The 22,981-nt window shown below is 37.3% G+C and overlaps 2 protein-coding genes across 5 annotated transcripts in view; both read left to right on the top strand.

The window, feature by feature from the left end:
- Positions 1 to 18,102, top strand: part of MLF1 (myeloid leukemia factor 1) — a 32,097-nt gene extending 13,995 nt beyond the window's left edge. Inside the window, exons 4-10 of one of the 4 annotated variants that reach the window (XR_825245.1) lie at positions 5,318 to 5,359; positions 9,791 to 9,874; positions 10,958 to 11,086; positions 13,094 to 13,253; positions 14,758 to 14,896; positions 15,706 to 15,768; positions 16,490 to 18,102. Coding sequence is in view for 2 of the 4 variants with exons in the window: in XM_010839857.1 (XP_010838159.1) it covers positions 5,318 to 5,359; positions 9,791 to 9,874; positions 10,958 to 11,086; positions 13,094 to 13,253; positions 14,758 to 14,896; positions 16,490 to 16,595 (660 nt within the window). In the remaining 2 variants the exon portion in view is untranslated. The remainder of the gene's footprint in view (positions 1 to 5,317; positions 5,360 to 9,790; positions 9,875 to 10,957; positions 11,087 to 13,093; positions 13,254 to 14,757; positions 14,897 to 15,705; positions 15,769 to 16,489) is intronic. The other 3 variants (XR_825246.1, XM_010839857.1, XM_010839858.1) reach the window with 3 other exon arrangements.
- Positions 18,103 to 21,794: 3,692 nt separating this feature from the next.
- Positions 21,795 to 22,981, top strand: part of GFM1 (G elongation factor, mitochondrial 1) — a 50,863-nt gene continuing 49,676 nt past the window's right edge. The window contains exon 1 of the mRNA XM_010839856.1: positions 21,795 to 21,994. Coding sequence (XP_010838158.1) covers positions 21,905 to 21,994 — 90 coding nt within the window. The 5' untranslated portion in view covers positions 21,795 to 21,904. The remainder of the gene's footprint in view (positions 21,995 to 22,981) is intronic.

Here is a 22,981-nt window from a genome sequence, read left to right as displayed (position 1 = left end):
CATAAAAGTGTAAAATTAAGCCCAAAGGAAAAAACTGTCAAAGAGAGCAGAAATATCAACTATGACATTCTTAAATTTTATCTTTCACATGAGCATTGAAGTATTTTATATATCTGTTATAAACATAGCAAAGAAAGAGTAGGGCTGTACATACTGCTTTATATTATTTGCATGCATAAATGAGCTGCTGGTAGCCTTTGTGCAAAAAATAGGAGGTGACGATTTTATTCCCTTGTAAGCACAGAAAGGAGATCTGTTTATAATTCAGCTGTGAAGTTCTTAGTGAGGATGCCTAAGCTGTAACTCTGCTGGTTATCCATTAGAAGAAATGTTTTTTTCCTGAGTACCTGTGCTTAAAACATCTGAATGTTTAATGAGCTGGAATAAGAAATATATAACCAATAGGTAAATTTATTTGAAACTGTAGTTTATCTGATTCATAACTTAGAACGATTTGTATTTTAGCTTGCCTCATATTTGTCTTGCCAGTGTGGCTTGAAATCAAGTTTTGGGGAACCAAAAAGACCACATAGCTGAACTAATATGGTTGCATAAATGTGAGGATTAAATAAGGAAAGTCAAGTAAGAAAACAATTCTGAATACAAAAGAAGGCCGAGACCAATCAATATTTGAATGAAAAACTAAAATAGTTGCTACCGAGTCCAGTTTCTAGTGGCATAAATTAACTTTTGTCTAAGATGATGAGATCATTGGCCTTATTATTAATCAAATCCCTAACAATTATACAGTGCAAGTGACAAATAGATACAAGGGATTAGCTCTAATAGAGTGCCTGAAGAACTATGGACAGAGGTTCGTGACATTGTACAGGAGGCAGTGATCAAGACCATCCCCAAGAAAAAGAAATGCAAAAAGGCAAAACAATTGTCTGAGGAAGGCCTTACAAATAGCTGAGAAAAGAAGAGAAGCGAAAAGCAAAGGAGAAAAGGAAAGGTATACCCATTGGGATGCAGAGTTCCAAAGAATAGCAAGGAGAAATAAGAAAGCCTTCCTCAGTGATCAATGCAAAGAAAGAGGAAAACAATAGAATGGGAGACTAGAGATGTCTTCAAGAAAATCAGAGATACCAAGGGAACGTTTCATGCAAAGATGGGCTCAATAAAGGACGGAAATGGTATGGACCTAACAGAAGCAGAAGATATTAAGAAGAGGTGGCAAGAATACACAGAAGAACTATACAAAAAAGATCTTCATGACCCAGATAATCACAATGGTGTGATCATTCACCTAGAGCCAGACATCCTGGAATGTGAAATCAAGTGGGCCTTAGGAAGCATCCCTACGAACAAAGCTAGTGGAGGTGATGGAATTCCAATTGAGCTATTTCAAATCCTGAAAGATGATGCTGTGAAAGTGCTGCACTCAGTATTCCATTTGGAAATTGGAAATTTGGAAAATTCAGCAGTGGCAACAGGACTAGAAAAGGTCAGTTTTCATTCCAATCCCAAAGAAAGGCAATGCCAAAGAATGTTCAAACTACAGCGCAATTGTACTCATCTCACCCGCTAGGAAATAATGCTCAAAATTCTCAAAGCCAGGCTTCAACAGTATGTGAACAGTACAAGAACTTCCAGATGTTCAAGCTGGATTTAGAAAAGGTAGAGGAACCAGAGATCAAATTGCCAACACCCGTTGGATCATTGAAAAAGCAAGTGAGTTCCAGAAAAAACATCTATTTCTGCTTTATCGACTACACCAAAACCTTTGACTGTGTGGATCACAACAAACTGGAAAATATAAAGGGATGGGAATACCAGACCACCTTACCTGCCTCCTGCGAAACCTGTATGCAGGTCAAGAAGCAACAGTTAAAACCAGACATGGAACAACAGACTGGTTCCATATAGGGAAAGGAGTAAATCAAGGTTGTATATTGTCACCCTGCTTATTTAACTTATATACAGAGTATATCATGCGAAATGCCGGGCTGGATGAAGCATAAGCTGGAATCAAGAAATATCAATAACCTCCGATACTCAGATGACACTACCCTTATGGCAGAAAGTGAAGAACTAAAGAGCCTCTTGATGAAAGTGAAAGAGGAGAGTGAAAAAGTTGGCTAAAACTCAACATTCAGAAAACTAAGATCATGGCATCCGGTCCTATCACTTCATGGCAAATAGATGCGGAAAACAATGAAAACAGTGAGAGACTTTGTTTTTCTGGGCTCCAGAATCACTACAGTCATGAAATTAAAAGACGCTTGCTCCTTGGAAGAAAAGCTATGACCAACCTAGACAGCATATTAAAAAGCAGAGACGTTACTTTGCCAGCAAAAGCCTGTCTAGTCAAATCTGTGGTTTTTCCAGTAGTCATATATGGATGTGAGAATTGGACTATCAGGAAAGCTGAGCATCAAAGAGTTGATACTTTTGAACTGTGGTGTTGGAGAAGACTTTTGAGCTCCCTTGGACTGCAAGGAGATCAAACCAGTCAATCCTAAAGGAAATCAACCCTGAATATTCATTGGAAGGACTGATGCTGAAACTGAAACTCCAATACTTTGGCTACTTGATGTGAAGGAGAGACTCATTGGAAAAGACCCTGATCCTGGGAAAGACTGAAGGCGGGAGGAGAAGGGGATGACAGAGGATGAGATGGTTGGATGGCATCACCAACTCAATGGACATGAGTTTGAGCAAGCTCCAAAAGTTGGTGATGGACAGGGAAGCCTGGCATGCTGCAGTCCATGGGATTGCAGAGTCAGACACGACTGAGTGAATGAACTGAACTGAAGATGATGAACCATAGGTGTCAGCTAAAATCTGTGTGTAGCATTATCCAATAGAATGCTCTGGACGATCTAAATGTTCTGAATCCACCCTGTCCAGTATGATTAGCCATATATGACTACTGGATGCTTGGGGCTGGTGCACTGAGATGACCCAGAGGGATGGTACGGGGAGGGAGGAGGAAGGGGGGTTCAGGAGGGGGAACACGTGTATACCTGAGGCAGATTCATGCTGATGTATGGCAAAACTAGTACAATATTGTAAAGTAATTAACCTCCAATTAAAATAAATAAATTTTTATATAAGAAAAAAACCTTTGAAATGTGCCTAGTGCTACTGAGGAACTGAATTTTCAATTCTAATTATTTAAAATTAATTTTAAATAGCCACATGTAGGTTTTGACTACCTTAATGAAGGGTAGGATAATATTCAAAAAGAGTGCAAAGCTTTTAGCATTTTTAAAAAAAACCAACACTGAGTAAAGGACACTAATCACCTACAGGTGAACCTATCATCTTATTTTTTTTTTAATTTAATAATAATCTCTTTCAACAGTTTCCCAAGAGAAATTGCAGTACTCATCTACCTATTAAATAGAAAGTAAATGGTGATTTTACTATATCAGATTTAGACCAAACCATTTCATAAAACTTTGAATTTCATGGTGTTTTATATAGTAAATACTGCTAGGTAGTATTTACTTGCCTCTCCCATCTAAAATCAAGTGGTAAATATAATATTATATTCAATTACATTATATTGTATCAACTGTCTTAGAAAACTAACACCAGTGAGTTTTTTTTCCTTGTTTAAGCTATGAAAACTCTTTGCTAACCAAGAGTGCTGAGCATTGCCCTAGGGCAGTTGAAGAGCAGTAGTAATTTTTAAATATAGGAATTTCATATGGTTCAGTAGGTTTTCCAAGGAACATTCAGCTTCTTTTTAACCAAAACTCTTCTTTTCCTCTGAATGAGTTATACTGGTGAGATATGGCTCTCCTTTGTGTGATACATTTGACATGTTTATGTCTCAGTATGAAAGATTTATGTAAAAGCAAAAAAAACTAAATACATTAATTAAAAAAAACAAACAAACAACAGTAACAACAAAAGACCTCTATCCCAACTTGACTTTTCTAAGTCAGTGTCCTATAATTACATATGAAAGTAGGAATAAAAATTAGAAATTGACTATAGAAGATGGACAAATCAGCTGCCTAGTTTGAAAGCAGCACAGCTAAGTAGAGTAGGCTTTTTGAGCATGCTAGCTGTTCTATTTGAACTTTTTAATAATAATTTACACAAAGATTTTTTTTTCTCTTTTTGTGAAGTTATAAATTTTAAAATGAATATTTTAATTAAGTAGTGAGTAATATGCTGATGCTTTTAAGCATAGTGGATGAAAATTTATATTTCAAATATATACTTGATAACCCTTTTCTTTATTTTTTGCCCATTGGCATTTGTCATCTTTCTCAGCCCTATTATGAGGGAAAATAGAGATTCCTACAAAAGTAGGAAAGGCATCAGTTACGCCATTTCTTTGTACTATTAGCTTTTTCTTCAGTTCATGATTTCTTTATTGGGATGTTTTTAAGCCAGTATCTGTAAGTTTATTTCATTAGGCAGTTTATAATTCAAGATATAACACATGACCATCTGACAGATTGTGAGATGGTGCCAGAGTCAATGTAAAATCTGTTTTTCCTTTCAGTTAAAAGAAACAATGAGGAATTTTACAGGTGTACAAATACACTTTGGAGATTACTGTTTTAATTTATTATAAAATTTAAACACAGTTTTCTATAGTTTTTTGACATAACTTACACAGGGAAAAAATTATCACTGAATGATGGTATAATTTTGTATATACCTTTCACCAAGAAACTCAAAATTTATTTTCAACAACTTCCAAGTAATGAAAGTTTTTAATTTATATATGTATCTAAAAATTTATTTTTATTATTCCATCTATTACGCTTAACATTCTTTTTCCTATCAAAGACTAAATATCTTTAAACCTATATGCATGATCCTTTCTGAATTCTGTATTTCTTATTCCATATTAGTTCTTAGGAGGTATCCATTAAATTTTTTGACCAATATCTCTTCTAAGCTTTTGAAATGTTATTAATATAGATACTTTTGATTTTTAATTGGTTTCAGGCAAGATTAAATGATTTTTTAAAAATATGGAATCCTTGAACAAAAGAAAGATGATATAATCTTAATCATTATACCTTATGTGTTAATTTTGGTGTGAATTTGCATTTTCTTTGAAAAATGTTTGTCTTAGTCCATAGCAATTACTTTCTCTTTAATAAATACTAGAGTAGTCTTATTTAAAAGAGATATGTGGTCTCCTTGTTTGTCGTCTTGTCTCATGTCAGACTCTATAATGAATAATAAGCAGATAACTTTAAATATATATATTGAGCTCTTTTTGATTAAACGGTTTTGTAATTTGGTTAGCTCTGAACTATGTGATTATGTAGTGTATTACTTTCTTTTTCAGAGATTGTTGTATAATAAATATACCAAAATTAATTGGATTTTTTTCTAGGCAATGAGTTCTCTTGTGCCTTTTGGCAGTTTTGGTGGTATGGTTCGTATCATAAGACACAAGCCATTTTAGCAATATTTTCTGACAATATTTTATTTCTCATTAACTCAAGCATACTGAATCGGCATGCCATCTCACTTTCATAACAGCTTTTAGCATTTGTTACTGAAAACTTGTTTCGTGTGTTAAATTTGTCTTAGAATGTTTAGGCCTGTGTTTTGTGGAGTACCTCACGTCAACATAAAAAAAATCAGTTTTCCAAAAGAAAAAGTACATTTTGGTTGATGATGATTTACTTTATTTACAAAAGGGATCCCCGTAGTTGTGTTTAAAAGTTGGAGACTTCCACTTGCTTATGCTGACTTTTCAAAAAGTAAAAAAGCACCAAATTGAGGATAGACAAGCACATCTGGAAAAGCTCAGACTGACTGCTTTCTCTATCACTCTGTTGTCAGTTCAGTCATGCTTTCCTTTCCCATGTCCAAGCACTCTGCAGCCAGCTTTTTTCTCCCACCCGTTTTTCTCTGAGCCTTTGGTCCTCTTTTGCTGTGCTGCTAATTTCTAACACACTTAAAGGCAATCTGGGGAGTAGCAGAGAATAGCATCTCACCTTGGAGCACTTTCTATGCATCCATCTATACGCTCATGAAAAAGTTTTTTGAATTCTCTTGTGCTAGACTTTAGCCATTTCTTACCTTAAAATTTGCTTTATAAACTTTGTTCTTCCTAGTCAGAGTTTTTAGTGAGACAAGCAATGAAGGAAAAAAAAACAGCTGTAGCACAGAGTTATCAGTCAAGTAATCAGGAAATTCAGCATGCTTTGGGCACACAGATAGAAAAAACCCTTTAGCCCAGACCTTTGGGTTGGTGGAGTGGAGGTCAGTTGGAGAAGACTCTTGAGAATTAAGGATTAATAGGAATTAGCCAGGAAAAGCCTGGAAGGGAGAAGAGAGATCAACACAGAGGAAATAGCATGTGTAAAGACTGGGAGGTTAGGGAGCCCAAAGATATTTGGGGTTATTTGGCCCTAGCGTGTGAGTTGGAGAATAGGTATAGGTAAGGATGATGAGGTACCAGGGGGGACTTCTTTTGGCCCTGATAAGGACTGTGGACTTTAACAAAAGAGCAGGAGAAGCAATTTATGAATTTTAGTCAAAATAGTATGAGAATCAGATTCTTATTTTTTGAAAAAGCATTGTCCCTGCAGGGAAGACAGGTATTAGAAGGGGCCAGAGTGGAGGCAGAGAGGCTAGGAGGCTGACAAAGTGTTCTGAGAAGTATGAGTGATAGATAGCTTCTACTCAAGTAATAGCTGTGGTGATAAAGAGAAATAATCTCTTTTGAGAGAGTTAAATAAGTAAATGGATAGCACTTGGTGATTCATTGGGTTGTTGGATCAGTAGAGAAGGGGAAGAAAAGTTTTATGCTTATTTTTCTGGCCTGAGGAATTAGATGAAAATGCCACTGAGCTAAAGAACAGAGCATTGAGGCAGTGCCAGTATGAGGGCAGGAGTGCTCAGAAAGATCATTTCAGGTCTGGGTGTTTTGCAGTTGAGGCATCTGTGGGCTGTTCAGGTTGATTTATCCAGTAAGCAGTTGGATATATGAGCTTGAACTGAGCTACAGATAATTAGTTCATTCATTCAGCAAATATTTATTGAGCCCTCCTATGCACCAGGAGTTGTTGCTAAAGTACTGGGAATAGGGTGATGAGTAAGACAGAGACGATAGCCCTGCCTTCACAGAGGTTATTTTCACAGAGTGGGAGGACAGACAATAAAGAACAAAATAATTCAGGTAGTCAAAGTGCTTCTAAGTGCTCTGAAGGAGACGAAATGGGCAAATGATACAGGGACAGGTTCAGGTGGAGCAAAGATTAGACAGGTAACCTTTCGAAGGAGGTGATACTTGAATGATGAGAAGAAACTAACGATACTGAGTCAGGAGAGAACATTCTAGGCAGAGAGAAGAGCAGCTGTACAAAGTTCCTGAAGGCCTCCAAAGCCCACTGGAATCTCAGCTCTAATTTGTACCTCCCCTTTTTGTCAAGGCGTTGGGCCACCCGCATAACAAGTACAGAAACATCTTTTAATGGCTGACAGTGAATTGAGAAGAGACAAAATATACCCAAAACATGTGATCTTTTTTACCTCACTTTCCTTAGGCTAGCTCTTTAGCCTCTCTTGAATTATCTCTTAAACAGCATTGATTTTCAGTGTAACGCTGAAACAAACAATTCACAATATTTCTGGAATTGTGTTGAATCTCTGAAATGCGGATTAATTCTGTTGCTGTCCTTTGCATCCTAAGTGTGAAAGTTGCTCAGTTGTGTCCGACTCTTTGTGACCCTGTGGACTATACAGTCCATGGAATTCTCCAGGCCAGAATACTGGAGTGGGTAGCCATTCCCTTCTCCAGGGGATCTTCCCAGCCCAGGGATCAAACCGGGGTCTCCTGCATTGCAGGTAGATTCTTTTCCAGCTGAGCCACCAGCGAAGCCCAAGAATACGGGAGTGGGTAGCCTATCCCTTCTCCAGAGGATCTTCCCAACCCAGGAATCAAACTGGGGTCTCCTGCATTGCAGGTGGATTCTTTGTCAGCTGAGTTATCAGGGAAAGATGTATCATATTTCCTAAATGTGTCTTTGTTGTTCTGTACTATGGTTAGAAGGGAAGTGATGTGACAGTCGCTCAGTTGTGTCCAGTTCTTTGCGGTACCATGGACTACAGAGCCCACCAGGCTCTTCTGTCCATGGGATTCTCCAGGAGAATACTGGAGTAGGTTGCATTCCATTCTCCAGGGGATCTTTCTGACCCAGGGATTGAACCTGGATCTCCGGCATTGCAGGCAGATTTCTTTGTTACTGAGCCACAGGGGAAGCCCACAATGGTTAGTGCAGATTCTAAAGAGGAATTTGATTTTTCTATTTCCTATTGTATGTGAACGTGTTAGTCACTCAGTTGTGTCCAACTCTGCAATCCCATCGACTGTAGCCTTGGTCGATAGAATTCTCCAGGAAAGACTACTAGAGTGGGTTGCCATTAGCAATAAAAACCCAATAGAAGGCAGAAACGTAAACAGACCTTTGATAATTCTTTACTGAGTCCCAGAAGAGGGTACAAAGCAAAAGAATCTCCAGAAGGGCTGAAATAGCAGCACTGCTTAACAATGCCTTACATGTAGGAGTCAAAAGACTCCTCCTGCTTGAGCGAGGGAGTCCCTGGAACCAGAAACTCCTAACAGTAGGCAATGCTTTGGCTGACACACTAGAATATGTGCTTTGCTTTTTGATTCCTGGTGATCGTTCCAGTGATAAAACCTAAAATCAATAGGAGATTTTTCTGAGCAGTGTTTCTCTGCCTCGATGCTGCTACTTTCATGTTGGGCCAGATGACTTGTTGTGGGGAGCTGTCCTACATTCTTGTGCTTTGTAGGATATTTAACAGAATCCCTTGCCCCTGTCACTGCATGCCAGTCATACACCCTCCTCAGTTGTGACAAACAAAAATGAGTGTAATGATTTAAAAATGTCCCTCTGGGGTAAAAATCACTCTTGGCTAAGAAACCACTGTTCCAGAGGAATTCTTAACTGTTCTTGGAGAGGAGCACACCTCATGCTTCAAGGGGATGCCCTACTGAGCAATCAGTGATAGGCCACAATTCCAAGACCTGTTAGTGGAATGATTCAACCTCCGTCACTTGGCACCAACTCTGATGGAAAGGCTTCCCTGGTGGCTCAATAAAGAGTCTGCCTGCAATGCGGAAGACCTGGGTTTGATCCCTGGGTTGGGAGGATCCCCTGGAGAAGGAAATGGCAACCCACCCCAGTACTTTTGCCTGGGAAATCCCATGGATGGAGGAGCCTGGTGGACTATAGTCCACAGGGTTCCAGAGTTGAACACGACTGAGCAACTAACACTAACGCTGATGGAAAGAGGGCTGGCTACTCTAGAGTCAGCTTCTCTGAGCCATGTGGTCCTGCTGGAGATGACACTGTTATCTTACACTCAGGTTTTATTTATTTGCCTGGTGGGATATACAGAGATAAGAAGGAAAAATTTGAAGACTAGTCTATGCTAAAGCTGTACCAGCCCAGAATATACCACTCAGTATTTAAATAGCAACCAAATTATGTTTTCAGCAAGTTGAATGATATGTATGTGTATATTTACCTGTTCTTGCATGTGTATTCATGTGGATATATACACATGTATGTATGCATGTGTTTATAGTGTTACAGCTTCCTAACCATTTATATGCTGGCTGTCTAGGATTGTGTGTATGCTTCAAAGTGTTCTTTAACAAATCGCTTTCATTGTATAGTCCTTAAATTATTTTTGCCTGGTTGATCACTGCATGAGATCCCACAGCAAAAGTCAAGATAAAAAAAGAAATTCAGCTGTTTGGGGAAGGTGGATTTGCTTCTTTTGTGTTGTATTTATAGTTAATAACATACTTCCTAATGTCCTGTAGCATACAGATGTCAGCCCTTTTCAGGCAATGGACCGAATGATGTTAAATATGCGAAACAGTATGCAGGAATTACAAAGAAACTTTGTAAGTACTAAAAGATGGATGAGAATGTTGTTTTCCACTATTGGTACCCTATATTATAGTGGCTTTCAACCATTTTCTAACCATAGTCCCCAGAAACTAATAAATATATCTAAAATCATGACACTACTTGTGTACTGTATATATTATACACCTGAAATGAAAGTTTCATGAGAAAAGGATCATGCTGTTTACAGTGTCTATTGATATTTTCTATTTTATTTCATATTTTAAAAATCCTGGTCACAACCTATCAAAATGATCTCATAACCTACAAGTTTGATAAATAGCATTACTTAAATTTTCAAAATAAAAAATTCAACCTCAAAAATATTTATTCTGCTGAAGGTCACTGTTGTAATGAACATTTTATATGAGTTTAGATTTTTTATTATGTATAACTTGTCTACTTAAAAAAGTTATAGCATCTAAGTTATTGAGTTTTAGTGTTTAAAAATAACTCAAAATAGAAATTTTAAGAATGGTATTTAGAAACTGGATTAGAGTCATATAGGCTGAATACTTATAAACTAGTACTAATATTCTTACTTTTCTACTCATAACATTAATCATAATCAAAATAATAACTTGATTCAGTATGAAGACCAACCATATTATTTTGGTCATCCAGTTTGAAATCTAAGCACATCTTATAATGTCCAAATCTTGGACATTAGAAGTGTAGCATTGGTATCCACAGAAGGTATAAACTTCTTGGCATATGGTTAATTGGCTCAACATTGGCAAAATTGCTCACAAAAGTTAACCACTGACTATAAAAGTATCATGTGCTTCAAAGCATAACATCTATAAACTTAAGCCTTGAAGTCTTTGACCTCAAAGATTTGAGGAATTCGAAGTGAATCACTTGTTATTCATTATTCCTCACAAGAGGAGTGTGAATTGGTACCTAAAATGGAAGGAGGTTAGGGCCTTCATGGGGGTACCATTTGGATACATCATACTAACCATATACAGTATCTTTACTAGAACTTACAGCTAGTGTTGTTGCTTATTTGAATCTTCTGACATTAGTCTTCATATTTGACTGAACTCACTGGATATACAATTTATATTTATCTCCAGGGTCACCTTTCAATGGATCCAAATGGACATTCATTTAGTTCCTCCTCTGTGATGACTTATTCCAAAGTAGGAGATGAACCGCCAAAGGTTTTCCAGGCCTCAACACAAACCCGTAGGGCTCCAGGAGGAGTAAGTACTTTCTTGGAACTTTATAAAGTTATGGAATGATAGATCACCCATATCAAATTTTAGCTATTAAAACTTGACCTGGTACTGGTGCGGAAAAGAGAAGAGGGAAGGAAACACAAAGCAGAGTGAAAAGCAGTGAAGTTGACGGTAGTTTTTATCTTAAGGCATTCTTTGTCTCCCCCACTGCTAGTGGGGGAGATAGTGCAGGATCCATTCTGGACCTCTGCAATCAAGGGAACAGTGCAATAAAATGTGTCACACGAATTTCTGGTTTTTCAGTGCATATGAAAGTAATGTTTATTCTATTCTGTTATTATTAAGTTTGCAATAGCATTATGTCTAAAAAAGCAATGTACTCACCATAATATAAAGGCTACCCACTCCAGTATTCTGGCCTGGAGAATTCTATGGACTATATAGTCCATGGGGTCGCCAAGAGTCGGACACGACGGGGCACCTTTCACTTTGGCTCACTTGTCTCCCCACCTACCTCCATTTGTGCGCCCGGGTGCTTTTTTATCTTTAATGTCTACTGATGTTTATTACCTTTACATGTTGACAAGGGAAGTAGACACTAAAGTCTTTGTTTCATGAAATAAATGTCTACAGTTAGTTTATATTTGAAGTAAATGAATTTTTTAACTCAAAATATTTCAAGAGTACAGGCAGAACATAGAGAATAATATAAATACCCCATATTTCTGTAATCCAGTTTAGTGAAGTCATAATGCTTTTCTCTAAGTTGTCTTTTGTTCTCTTTTTAAGCAAAAATGCAGTTAAAATTTCCAATATGCTCCTCCCTCCTTGGTCCATTTTCCCTTTCTCCCTCCCCAAAGAGAACCATTTTCTCATACAGGCATACCTCATTTTACTGGTCTTCGCTTTATTGCACTTCACAGATAAGTTGCATTTTTTGTAAACTGAAGGTTTGTGGCAATCCTGTGCTGTCAGGTCGTAGTTAGCAATTTTTAGCAATAAAGTGTTTTTATATTATGGTGTGTACATTGCCTTTTTAGACATAATGCTATTGCAAGCTTAATAACAACAATAGAATAAACATTACTTTTATATGCACAGGAAAACCAGAAATTCGTGTGACACATTTTATTGCACTATTTCCTTCATTGCAGAGGTCCAGAATGGATCTTGCACTATCTCTGAGGTATGCCTGTACCTGGAACTTACCACTTTTATGCATGCTTTTATGATTTCATTAGTTATGTATGCTCCATATACAATATAGTGAATCATTTTACAGGTTTCTAAACTTTGTATAAATGGTTTCCAAGCACACGTGACTTTGCTCTGCAACTAGACTTTGCTCAGTAATTGCTTCTGAGATTTGTTCAAGTTGATATGTGTAGCTCTGGTTTCTTTATTTTAACTTCTATATAATGTTCAAAATATGAATATACCACAGTTTTAAAATCTCCTTTTCTAATAATAGATTATGTAGGTGTTTATAATTTTTCACTTATTCATCTTCATAGCTGTCTCCTTGTGAAAAAAGGGCTAGGAATACTATTGTTGGACTGGAGGAAGTGTGTGTCCTCATCCTCACCTAGAAATTACCAACTTTGTATCATGTAGGGATTGAAACAGTTGACTCCTACAGATTTTGGTATGAGTTGCCACTTTTCCATTTATTCTATTTGTTAGTACTTATCCTAAAGAAAATTAGGGGTTGCCTGTCTAATGGGTGACTTAAATGAAAACAATATTTTAAGTCATTTCATGACTGCTGAATAATTAGTTGCCCTTACATGTATTCTTTTTTTAAATAATTATACTGGTTCTGCTTGTCCTAGACATTTTAATTTTAAGCAGGTCAGGAAATATCAGAGAATTATTACCATAATTTTACTACAAGTTGGTAGTGGAACTAAGTACCCATTATTTTTAGAGCAATATATTTATTTTCTTACCTGTATAGGTAAGTAGGTTGAGGAGTTTATATGCTATATTTATATAAATAATAACTAATTTTTATATTCTTCATTTTCACAGATAAAGGAAACCAGGAAAGCATTAAGAGATTCCGACAGTGGACTAGAAAAAATGGCTGTTGGTCATCACCTCCATGACCGAGCTCATGTCATTAAAAAGTCAAAGAACAACAAGACTGGAGATGAAGAGGTCAATCAAGAGTTCATCAATATGAATGAATGTAAGTTATCAGAAAAAATGGCATTCTTCCTCTTGAAGTTAAAATAGCAGCTGTACCAGTAGCACTTGGTGAGAATTTTTTTAATAGAAACATTTCATGTGATCTTTCAGGCAGTTTATGAATTGTATATGTAGGCAAGACATCATCAACATAGTAATAAAATTGTGGTTTCATTGTTTCATAGTAGATCTGTTTTTTCATAGTGATTTTTTAATGTTGAGTATCATTTATTTTTTGTTTTATACTTGGAAAATGGAATCTTTCGTTTTTTAGTAAAGCTGTCATTAGTAAAAACGAGTCTTTATATATTTGTGGTTATCAAAGAAGTATATTTGAAAAGCATAAAAAAGTACAAAGAAAGAAAATAAAATCATCCATAATTCCAACCCAAAATACTAGTATTAATGTTTTAGTATATATATTCCTAATAGTTTTATGTGTATATAAACATATAAACACACATACTTTTCTTTTCCAAAATTAGTATTTTACCATCTATATAGTTTATATTGTGCTTATTTTAATTCCCAACTATAATTGTGAACAGCCATCTATGATGTTACTTTTTCAAAAACATTCTAAATGGTTACCTAAAAGTGATAATATATATGGATCAAGCTCATCTCTTCCACTTCCTATATTTCCTACTCATTCTTTAATGCATTCAATTCTTTCTAGTGTCCTAACTCTTCTCATTATAGTTTTTAAGTTATATTCATTTCCTGTTTTTAGAAAGTATTTTAAGTAAAACTTTTATAATAGTAAAGAGTTTTAATTATTGTTTCATTTTAGAGAAAGAAATTCTCTTCAGGTTGGAATTGGAGAAAATTATTCTTATGCAATGAGATGAAAGCCACAACATCTTAACTTTTCTTTAATTTTAACCTTTGCAATTTGGTAATATTTATATATATACAGAATACTTCACAATAATTAACATATTGAAGAAAATTTTGGCAAAGTAACATTGTTGTATAGGCAATCTGAAAGAACAAGTATTGTCATTTACTTATCATTATTATAGAATTTAGATTACCTACTTCATAGCAACATAAATTGGCAGATGAGTAACCTATCTTAGGAAACTGAAACAGAAACTTGTGGGGCCAAACTATGTAGTGAAATTGTGAGATTAATAGGAAGTGCTAGTCCCAGGAGGAATGTCCTCCAAGTAGAGGAAAAGTGGGATCACTGTGAGATGACCCAGGAAAAAAGAAAGACTGTAAGTCAGTGTCACTGGGTCATGGGGTCCAGGGATAGAACAACATGATATCCAGGCAGGTTTGTGAAAAAACAACTCATCAATAACCAAATTACCAGCAGGAATAGGAGAGGAACAAATAGAAAAGGAAGCATCACTCTGAGTCAAAGACCTTTATATTTGAAGCAGTTTCCTATCTCTAAGGTTAGGCTGTTGGAAACACCAGGGAACATGTAGGGAGCAAAGCAGTTACTGACAGTTGACACCTTACTACTTACCCTTTCATTTTGATATTTAATGTAGGTGATGCTCATGCTTTTGATGATGAGTGGCAAAATGAGATTCTGAAGTACCAGCCAAGGGGACAATGGCGCAATCTAGATAACTCTAGGATGCGAAGTGTTGCTCATGAGAATTCAGGATCCCGAGAACTTAAAAGAAGGTAAAAGTTATTTCTAATTAAATTGTGTTTTTTAAAAACAAATTAGAAGGAAAGTTATGTAATTTTACCTCTCTTATCAGGAAGTTTTGATTTATGACCAGGTGGCTTGTATCAATGTTTTGTGAAAGATGTAATAATTTTAAATTACATCCGAGTATTCCAACAGAAATTTAAATTTGTACCTGAAACCCAATAATATTTTAGGATTGTATGACTAGTAACTCACTAGCAAATTATGCTTTAGACAGTAGGACTAAAATCCTCCTAAGGAAAAGTGATATACTATAATGCAGTTATTCTTATGCAACAGATTCTCATCTGGAGAGAGGAGGAGTTGTACATTTTGTACTCGGTAAAGAAACCGGTGTTGTACTAGGTAAAGAAACCGGTGTTGTACTAGGTAAAGATACTGGCGTTTAGGGATATGGTAAGGGGAGAGGGACTGTAGCTGAAAGGCTGAACAAAACTTCCCTAACAGATCAAAATTGAGCATTTAATGGCAAACATATTTTTAGATACTTACGTATTAAATAGTATGTTACAATATCTGTATTAGATATTCTGGAAGAATTTTTCAAAAACTTTAGCCTCATTTGGAATTATCTTTTGGAATAGATGTGAAAAACAAATATCCTTAACCAACTTTAAAGATGAGACTTGGACACGTTTAGTGTATATTCTAGAGTTACCATTTAATTTGGTTCTCTGGGGGAAAATTGAAAACACTACCTAATTCCTGTTGCCATTAGACTTAAGAGAGAGAGAGAGAGAGAGGCCTCACCAGGCCTCAAAACAGAAATCTGTTCTAGGCTATAAGAGAGTGGAGGATCGCTGCAGAAGGTGGAATGCTGCCCAGAACCAGCAAGCAACAAGTGGGTACCAAGTAAACCAGAAGCCTTGTGCAGAATTTTGTGTGCTAACATCTTTTATTTTAAAATACTTGTCTAGGAATTTAGAGCCCTAATGTTTTCCATAGAAAACTTGCTCCCCTATTAATTGTAAACCATAATTGTCTCCCTTTGAAAAGTTCATTGATAAAAACCTAACAGTGCTATAATCAAACCTAAGTTTGCCTGTGAGATTCAGGTCCCAGCTAGAGAAAAGCATGCTCCTTATAGATGGTTTATAAATCTATAACCCGATCAGTGGCATTTTCTGTAAACCAGCACTGTCCAGCTGAACTTTCTGAAACGATTTTTTGCAGTGATGAAAACGTTATACATCTGTACTGTCTAGTATGGTAGCCACTAGCCCCACGTGGCTGTTGAATCACACTTGAAATGTCAGTGATGCAACCAAGGAACTGAATTTTGAAATTCTATGTTATTTTAATTAATTTAAATGTAAATAATGTGGCTAGTGGCTATGATGTTGGACAGCATGGTTCAAAGGTAAACAGTTAAATCTGTCTCAGGGAAGCAGCTGTTGCTCTCTTAAATGTTAAGTGAAATTGTCTGCCATATGTTTTTCAAAGCTATTACAGAACTCTTAAGATAAAACTCACCTTAAATTACAGTGGCCTTTATCAAGTTTGTGTTGATGTTTTAATGACCATTTAAAAATGATGTTAATGTTCATATGTATATTTCTTAGGGAGAAACATCATCAAAGTCCAGCCATTGAACATGGAAGAAGATCAAATGTTTTTGTGGACAAACTCAACATCAAAGGATCACCTGTGAAAATCAACAAAAAATAAATAGCATTGCATTTGATTTCTTTAGTTTTGATTATTTTAACAGAGAAAGTAATGGTGCTGGGTAATACACATAAGACCAATCTTTTGTTATTAAATCAGTACTGTTCTTAGCAACTTTCTTCTGAATGTTCTTGAAAGTGCTCGCTTTATATTGTCCCTACTTTAGGAATAAAACTTGAATCTTCAACAGTGCAAGCTGTTCTCTAACACTCTTTAAAACATAACATATGCTGATTTTGCTTTCATAATTATTTTTATATTGGTTATGTTTTCCCCTGTATATTCAAGATTGAACGTACAAACTGTTCTATCATATAAAATTAGTTAAAATAAGTAAACTGCTCAAAAATAGTCCCAGTTTTTTAGCAACACTGTAATAGAGTGATGTTAATAAAGGTTAAAATTATTTAGCTCAAATTTTATAATGTGTTTATGTAGCCAGCCAGCTTAAAGAATTTTTAAAAATAAAGCAAAAACTATACTAGTACTCTTTATAAAAAGTTAGTTGTTATTTTGATGAAGGACATAAAGAATAAGCAAATAGTTCATTTTTGAAGAGATTTTAAATTGCTAATATACCTGAATTTTCTTCTTATCATTTCTTTATACAGTGTATTCTTTTTTTGTTCTGTATTACATTTTTAACACTCATCAGACTTTCCATTGACATTTCTCTTTAACATCTTAAGGTAGCATATTTCTGTTCTCCTTTCTCACAGACAGCTTAATTTATCTCCGTGGTTAAGATTCTAAAGTTGGATTGTCCTTGGAGAAACTCTGCTCAGCCTCTTTGTGACATTTAGAAAAATGCATTTGGTATTCTGCAAACCTTAATGATTGATTGTGTCAAAATTTCTTAGACAGGTGATGTGTGTGTTTGAGCAAGGTACTTAATAATTCAACTGTTCCCTTTTTAATTATACTATTTAAAAATTCAGCTCTTGAATTTTTTGTTCTAGAATTATAGCATTGATCTGTTTATATAAATTTAAGCATAAAGCTGATGAAAATATAAAATCTTAACTCTTTAAGTTTTTGTTGTTTCAAAGGGAGAAAAAAAGAACAAAGTCAACTAACACTCTATAATCCTAATATCTTCCTTTTTAAACTTTGGAATTAGAATTGTGTAATTGTGCTTATACTCTTCTAATTTTCTGTATCATATCCTGTTAATATTAGTAGTTGTGTTTCATGCCTTTAGTCACTAAAATAAAATGCGAATGTGTCATCTCATTTTTAGAATGGAAAATAATTGAGCATGTATCAGTTAAAGATGTTAAAATTTTCCTCTTATGAATAATGATTATACTAATAACATACTATTACACATTGGGAACTTATCATAAGGCATTGGTTTTAAATAATACATTTGTGTAAATTCACTGGATAGATCAAAATCCAGTAGACACTGTAGTTATTCTCCTAAATTATTACACTGATTGTTAACTCAAATCATTGTATTCAAATATGAAACACACTTGAATAAGTATTGTAGTTACAAGAGTATAACTTCCATGCATCATATAACAGAATTCATAGATGCCTTTTTCACCCCAATTTGTTCACTGGGGCAGTCATGTTAAAATTGATTTAAATATGTAATTCATCTTCTGCCACAGTGCTTCCTGCTACTGCTAAGTTGCTTCAGTCGTGTCCAACTCTGTGCGACCCCATAGATGGCAGCCCACCAGGCTCCCCCGTCCCTGGGATTCTCCAGGCAAGAATACTGGAGTGGGTTGCCATTTCCTTCTCCAATGGATGAAAGTGAAAAGTAAAAGTGAAGTCGCTCAGTCGTGTCTGACTCTCTGCGACCCCATGGACTGCAGCCCACCAGGCTCCTCCGTCCATGGGATTTTCCTGGCGAGAGTACTGGAGTAGGGTGCCATTGCCTTCTCCAACAGTGCTTCCTAGGGGGCCATTTATAAAATATGTGACATCCAGAGATTAAATGTCAATTCTTTACGTTCACACACTACTGAAATTGACTTTTTCCAGAATTTATTTTTATCCTAATTCTGAAGTCAGTGAAAGTCACTCAGTCGTTTCTAACTCTTTGCAACACCATGGACTATACAGTCCATGGAATTCTCCAGGCCAGAATGCTGGAGTGGGTAGCCTTTCCCTTCTCCAGGGGATCTTCCCAACCCAGGGATTGAGCCCAGGTCTCCAGCATTGCAGGCAGATTCTTTACCAGTTGAACCACAAGGGAAGCCCATTCTGAAATCAACTAGTATAAAAACTATACTTGTAGTTTTTATATTATTTTTTCTTTATTGACAACCACTGATCTTCCTGGAAGTCTGTGTCTTTGGGGAATGTAAGGATATTAGCTGTTTGGTGAATGTGGCCTTGACGGTAAGGTCAAGTTGAGTACTTAGGTTCTTTGCTACTTTAGCAATTTTCCTGGTAACTCAGTCCCGGGGATAGATTTCCATTACTTACCTTTATGATTTCATTATCTATTACTGTCACCAGGCAGTGGCAGGAGCACATTAGTAGCAAATAGTGACTTGCTCATGGAAACGTGATGGTATTTGGATGTGGGGCCTTTGTAAGGTTATGAGGGTGGAGCCCTCCTGAATACAATTAAAGCCTTTGTAAAAGAGACCAACTCAGTGGACTTGAATTTGATCAAACTCTGGGAGATAGTGGAGGACGGACTGGCATGCTACAGTCCATGGGATTGCAATGAGTGGGACATGACTTAGCAACTCAACAACAACAAAAAACAGACCCTGGGTTTCCCTGGTGGTTTTGGCAGTAAAGAATCTGCCTACCAATGCATGAGATGTGGGTCTGATCCTTGGGTTGGGAAGATCCCCTGGGGGAGGAAATGTATTTTCCTGGAGTATTTCCCACTCCAGTATTCTTACCTGGGAAAATCCAATGGACAGAGGAGCCTGGCAGGCTGCAGTCCATGGGGTTGCGAAGGGTCAGACATGACTGAGTGACTAAACAACAAAAACAACAGACGAGACCCTGGACAGCTCACCTGTTCTTTCTGCCTTGTGCGCACACAGTGAGCAGTTGGCAGCCAGGAACCAGCAAGTTCCACACACTGTCACTGAATCTCCTGGAGCCTTGATATCAGGCCTCCCACCCTGCAGAACTGTGTGAAATAAATTTCATATAGTCACCCAGTCTATGGTGCTTTTGTTATAGCAGACTGAATGGACTAAGACAGTAGTATTCAGCTAGTCAGGCTAGGATATTTTGGAGAGTCTACTGAGGTTTGACTAGACCCTCACTGCAGTGAATCAGGAACTTCATTGAATGTATCTTTATTCTATGTGCAACTACTTTAAATGTATGTGTATTTTTGGCCATTTTAAAATTTAAGTAATTTATAAAGTGTGAAAACTAGCTAGATGGTTTTTGGTTTTTGTCTTCCAGTTCTTTCTGTGGAGCAAACAAAAGTTTATTACTTTGGTTAAAAGTGGTGATTAATTAAAAAAAATTAAGAATATACTTGGTATAATAATTACAGAAAAATATGAATATAAATATACACACACAGGAAGAGTATGAATTTTTACTCTAGGAAATTTAGTTTGTTAAAATGGTAATTTCAAAAAGCAATTCCAAAAGTAACACACTTTTTTACTTAAATTATATCTTTAAATTAAAACCTTAATTTTATTACCATTTACATAACTATTATTTAATTTGTGTATTTTAAACAAATACAAAGGTTTATAAAGACTCAATTTTTGAAAGCCTACAAATAAAGTTTGCTTAAAAGTGTATTCAACATTAATGGATTTATTCATCAAAGTCAGTCCTTTACTACAAATTAACACATGGTTGATATACAAAAAGTAAGTCCAAAATTCATCATCAAATCTATGGTTTTTCCTGTCTCTTGTAATTTACTCTGATTTCTATTTATTTGCACTTACTCATTTAACAACTATTTATTGAGCACAGCAAGGAGTACAGCAATTAACAAAATCAAATCACTGTCTTTTTGGAGCAGTCCTCATCGGGGGAGTCAGACAATAGACAGTTGTGTAAAGTGTGTCTGGATCTAAGAAGAGCTCTGAAGGAAAACGAAGCAGTGCACAAACATAGGAAAGAGCTTGCTGTTTTAGAAGAGTTGGTCAGGAAACAGCTAATTGATAGAAGATATTTGAACAGAGAAGAAAGGGAAAGAGCCATGCCTGGATCAGGAGGAGAGCACTGGCTCTGGTTCTGTGAGGGTCGGCAAGGAGGTGGAGAGGAAAAAGCAAGTGAAGTAGGGCTACGCTGGCGTGGCTGCTCAAGCAAGGCTTTGTAGGTGCTTATTCTGAAGGTTATTATTTTTTTTTAATTTAGTTATTTAAATTTTTAAGGTAATGAAAAGCTTTCAGATTAAAAAATCCGTTATAAAAAATTTCAAGCCTACGCTAGAGATGACAGTGACTGATTCACTGGATGGGTGTTTTCAGCAGAAACATGACACCCTCACGCTTAAAAGGATCCCTTTTAGTGACTGTGAAGGAATAGACCGAGCAGCTGCAGGGCAGAAGCAGTAAGGTCAGGTAGGCTACGACAGTAAGTCCGTAGAGATAGCAGTGCTTTGAGAGGTGGGGAGAAGGTGCAGATTCTGCATCCATTTTTTAACGTAATGCCCATAGTACATGCCGACTGACTAGAGCAGGAAAGTCAAAGGGGTTTAAAGTGACATTTTTGGTCCCGGCAACTCGAGGAATGGAGTTTCCGTTGAAACGAAGACTGCAGAAGAAGGTTTTGAGGGGAAGATCATTAGCTCCTATGCCTCCAAAAAATCGAAGTGGAATTTCAAGGATGCTATCTTCTATATGGACTAGACACATAATGTTTAACATCGAACAACGATGGAACGTCTTGAGAAAAATCACTTGTAGATATTTTATTATTTTCCCAAGTTTTTTACAGATCATATCCTGTAGATTATTTTTTCATATTTTGTAGTAGCATAAATAACTATTTTTAAATTTTAATTTTAAATACGATTATAAACGTATTTCCACTTTGCTGTATAGGCAAAGCAAAATAAAGGCTGCTGCATCTTTCTGGCAGCATGCATAAAAAGCCTGATTAGCTACGCAAAGCGACTGCACTTTCTCTTCCCAGTCGGTAGAGGGCATCCGGGCAGCGGAGGACGCCGCTCTACTCTGAGATCCGGAAGCTTCTCCCTCTCTCTTTTTTTCTCTCCTCCCTCGTATCCTTCGCCCCGGAAGTGCTCTTCGGCACTGATTGCCGGCGTGACTTTGACCGCTTCCAGTAGTAGTGCTGGTTGCTGGACAGAGCCGGAGTCGAGGGACCTTCTCTCCTGTGCTGCGTTCGCCATGAGGTTGCTGGGAGCTGCCGCCGCCGCGGCTGTGGGCCGCGGGCCGCTCCCGCAGGTCCCCGCAGCCCTGGGCTGGCAGGGGAAGCAGGTAGTGGAGTCCGACGGGGTGAGACCGCACTACGGTCTGTCCCCGGGACCTTGCGGTGGGTCCGGGGCCAGGGGGGAAGCGACACCCTTCCCTCCCTGGCATCTCCTTACTGACAACTCCGAATGGACCTCAGTGTGAAAAGCCCCTTGGGTATCTGTACAGCTGCTGGTTATTAATGAGCAGGGCCTCTGTGCCCTGGGAGGTTGGGCGGCCTCCGGTTAAGCCTTGTGTTTTTGGTATACCTTAAAGACAAGAGGTAACTGGAGTGAAGATCAAGACAACTGAAAAATTAGTGTGTTCAGGGCTCGAACCCAGGGCTTCTGGCTCATTATCCAGTGCTCTTTTCAGTACAGAGTGTCATTGGGCTGAGTGCTGTCTATTTTAGCTGACCTGGTTTATTTGATTTGTAGCCTTACCTTCCCCGTACCTTTCTTTGGTTCTGTCTGCCTTTTGCGGGACGCGGGGAGAGGTCGCAGAGTGGACTAGCATTCAGTTCAGTCGCTCAGTCGTGTCTGACTCTTCGCGACCCCATGAACTGCGGCACGCCACACCTCCCTGTCCATCACCAACTCTCGGAGCCAGCCAAACTCATGTCCATTGAGTCGGTGATGCTATCCAGCCCTCATCCTCTGTCATCCCCTTCTTCTGCCCTCAATCTTTCCCAGCATCAGAGTCTTTGCAAATGAGTCAGCTCTTCACATCAGGTGGCCAAAGTATTGGAGTTTCAACTTCAACATCAGTCCTTCCGATGAACACCCAGGACTGATCTCCTTAAGGATAGACTGGTTGGATCTCCTTGCAGTTCAAGGGACTCTCAAGAGTCTTCTCCAACACCACAGTTCAAAAGCATCAATTCTTCGGCGCTCAGCTTTCTTCACAGTCCAACTCTCACATCCATACCTCACTACTGGAAAAACTATAGCCTTGAATTTTGTTGACAAAGTAATGTCTCTGCTTTTTACTATGCTATCTAGGTTGGTCATAACT

The sequence above is a fragment of the Bison bison genome, unplaced genomic scaffold, assembly GCF_000754665.1.
Source record: "Bison bison bison isolate TAMUID 2011002044 unplaced genomic scaffold, Bison_UMD1.0 scf7180017864135, whole genome shotgun sequence".
NCBI classification, from domain to species: domain Eukaryota; kingdom Metazoa; phylum Chordata; class Mammalia; order Artiodactyla; family Bovidae; genus Bison; species Bison bison.
The sequence above is the reverse complement of the archived record's forward strand: the minus strand, read 5'-3'. Positions and strand labels throughout refer to the sequence as shown.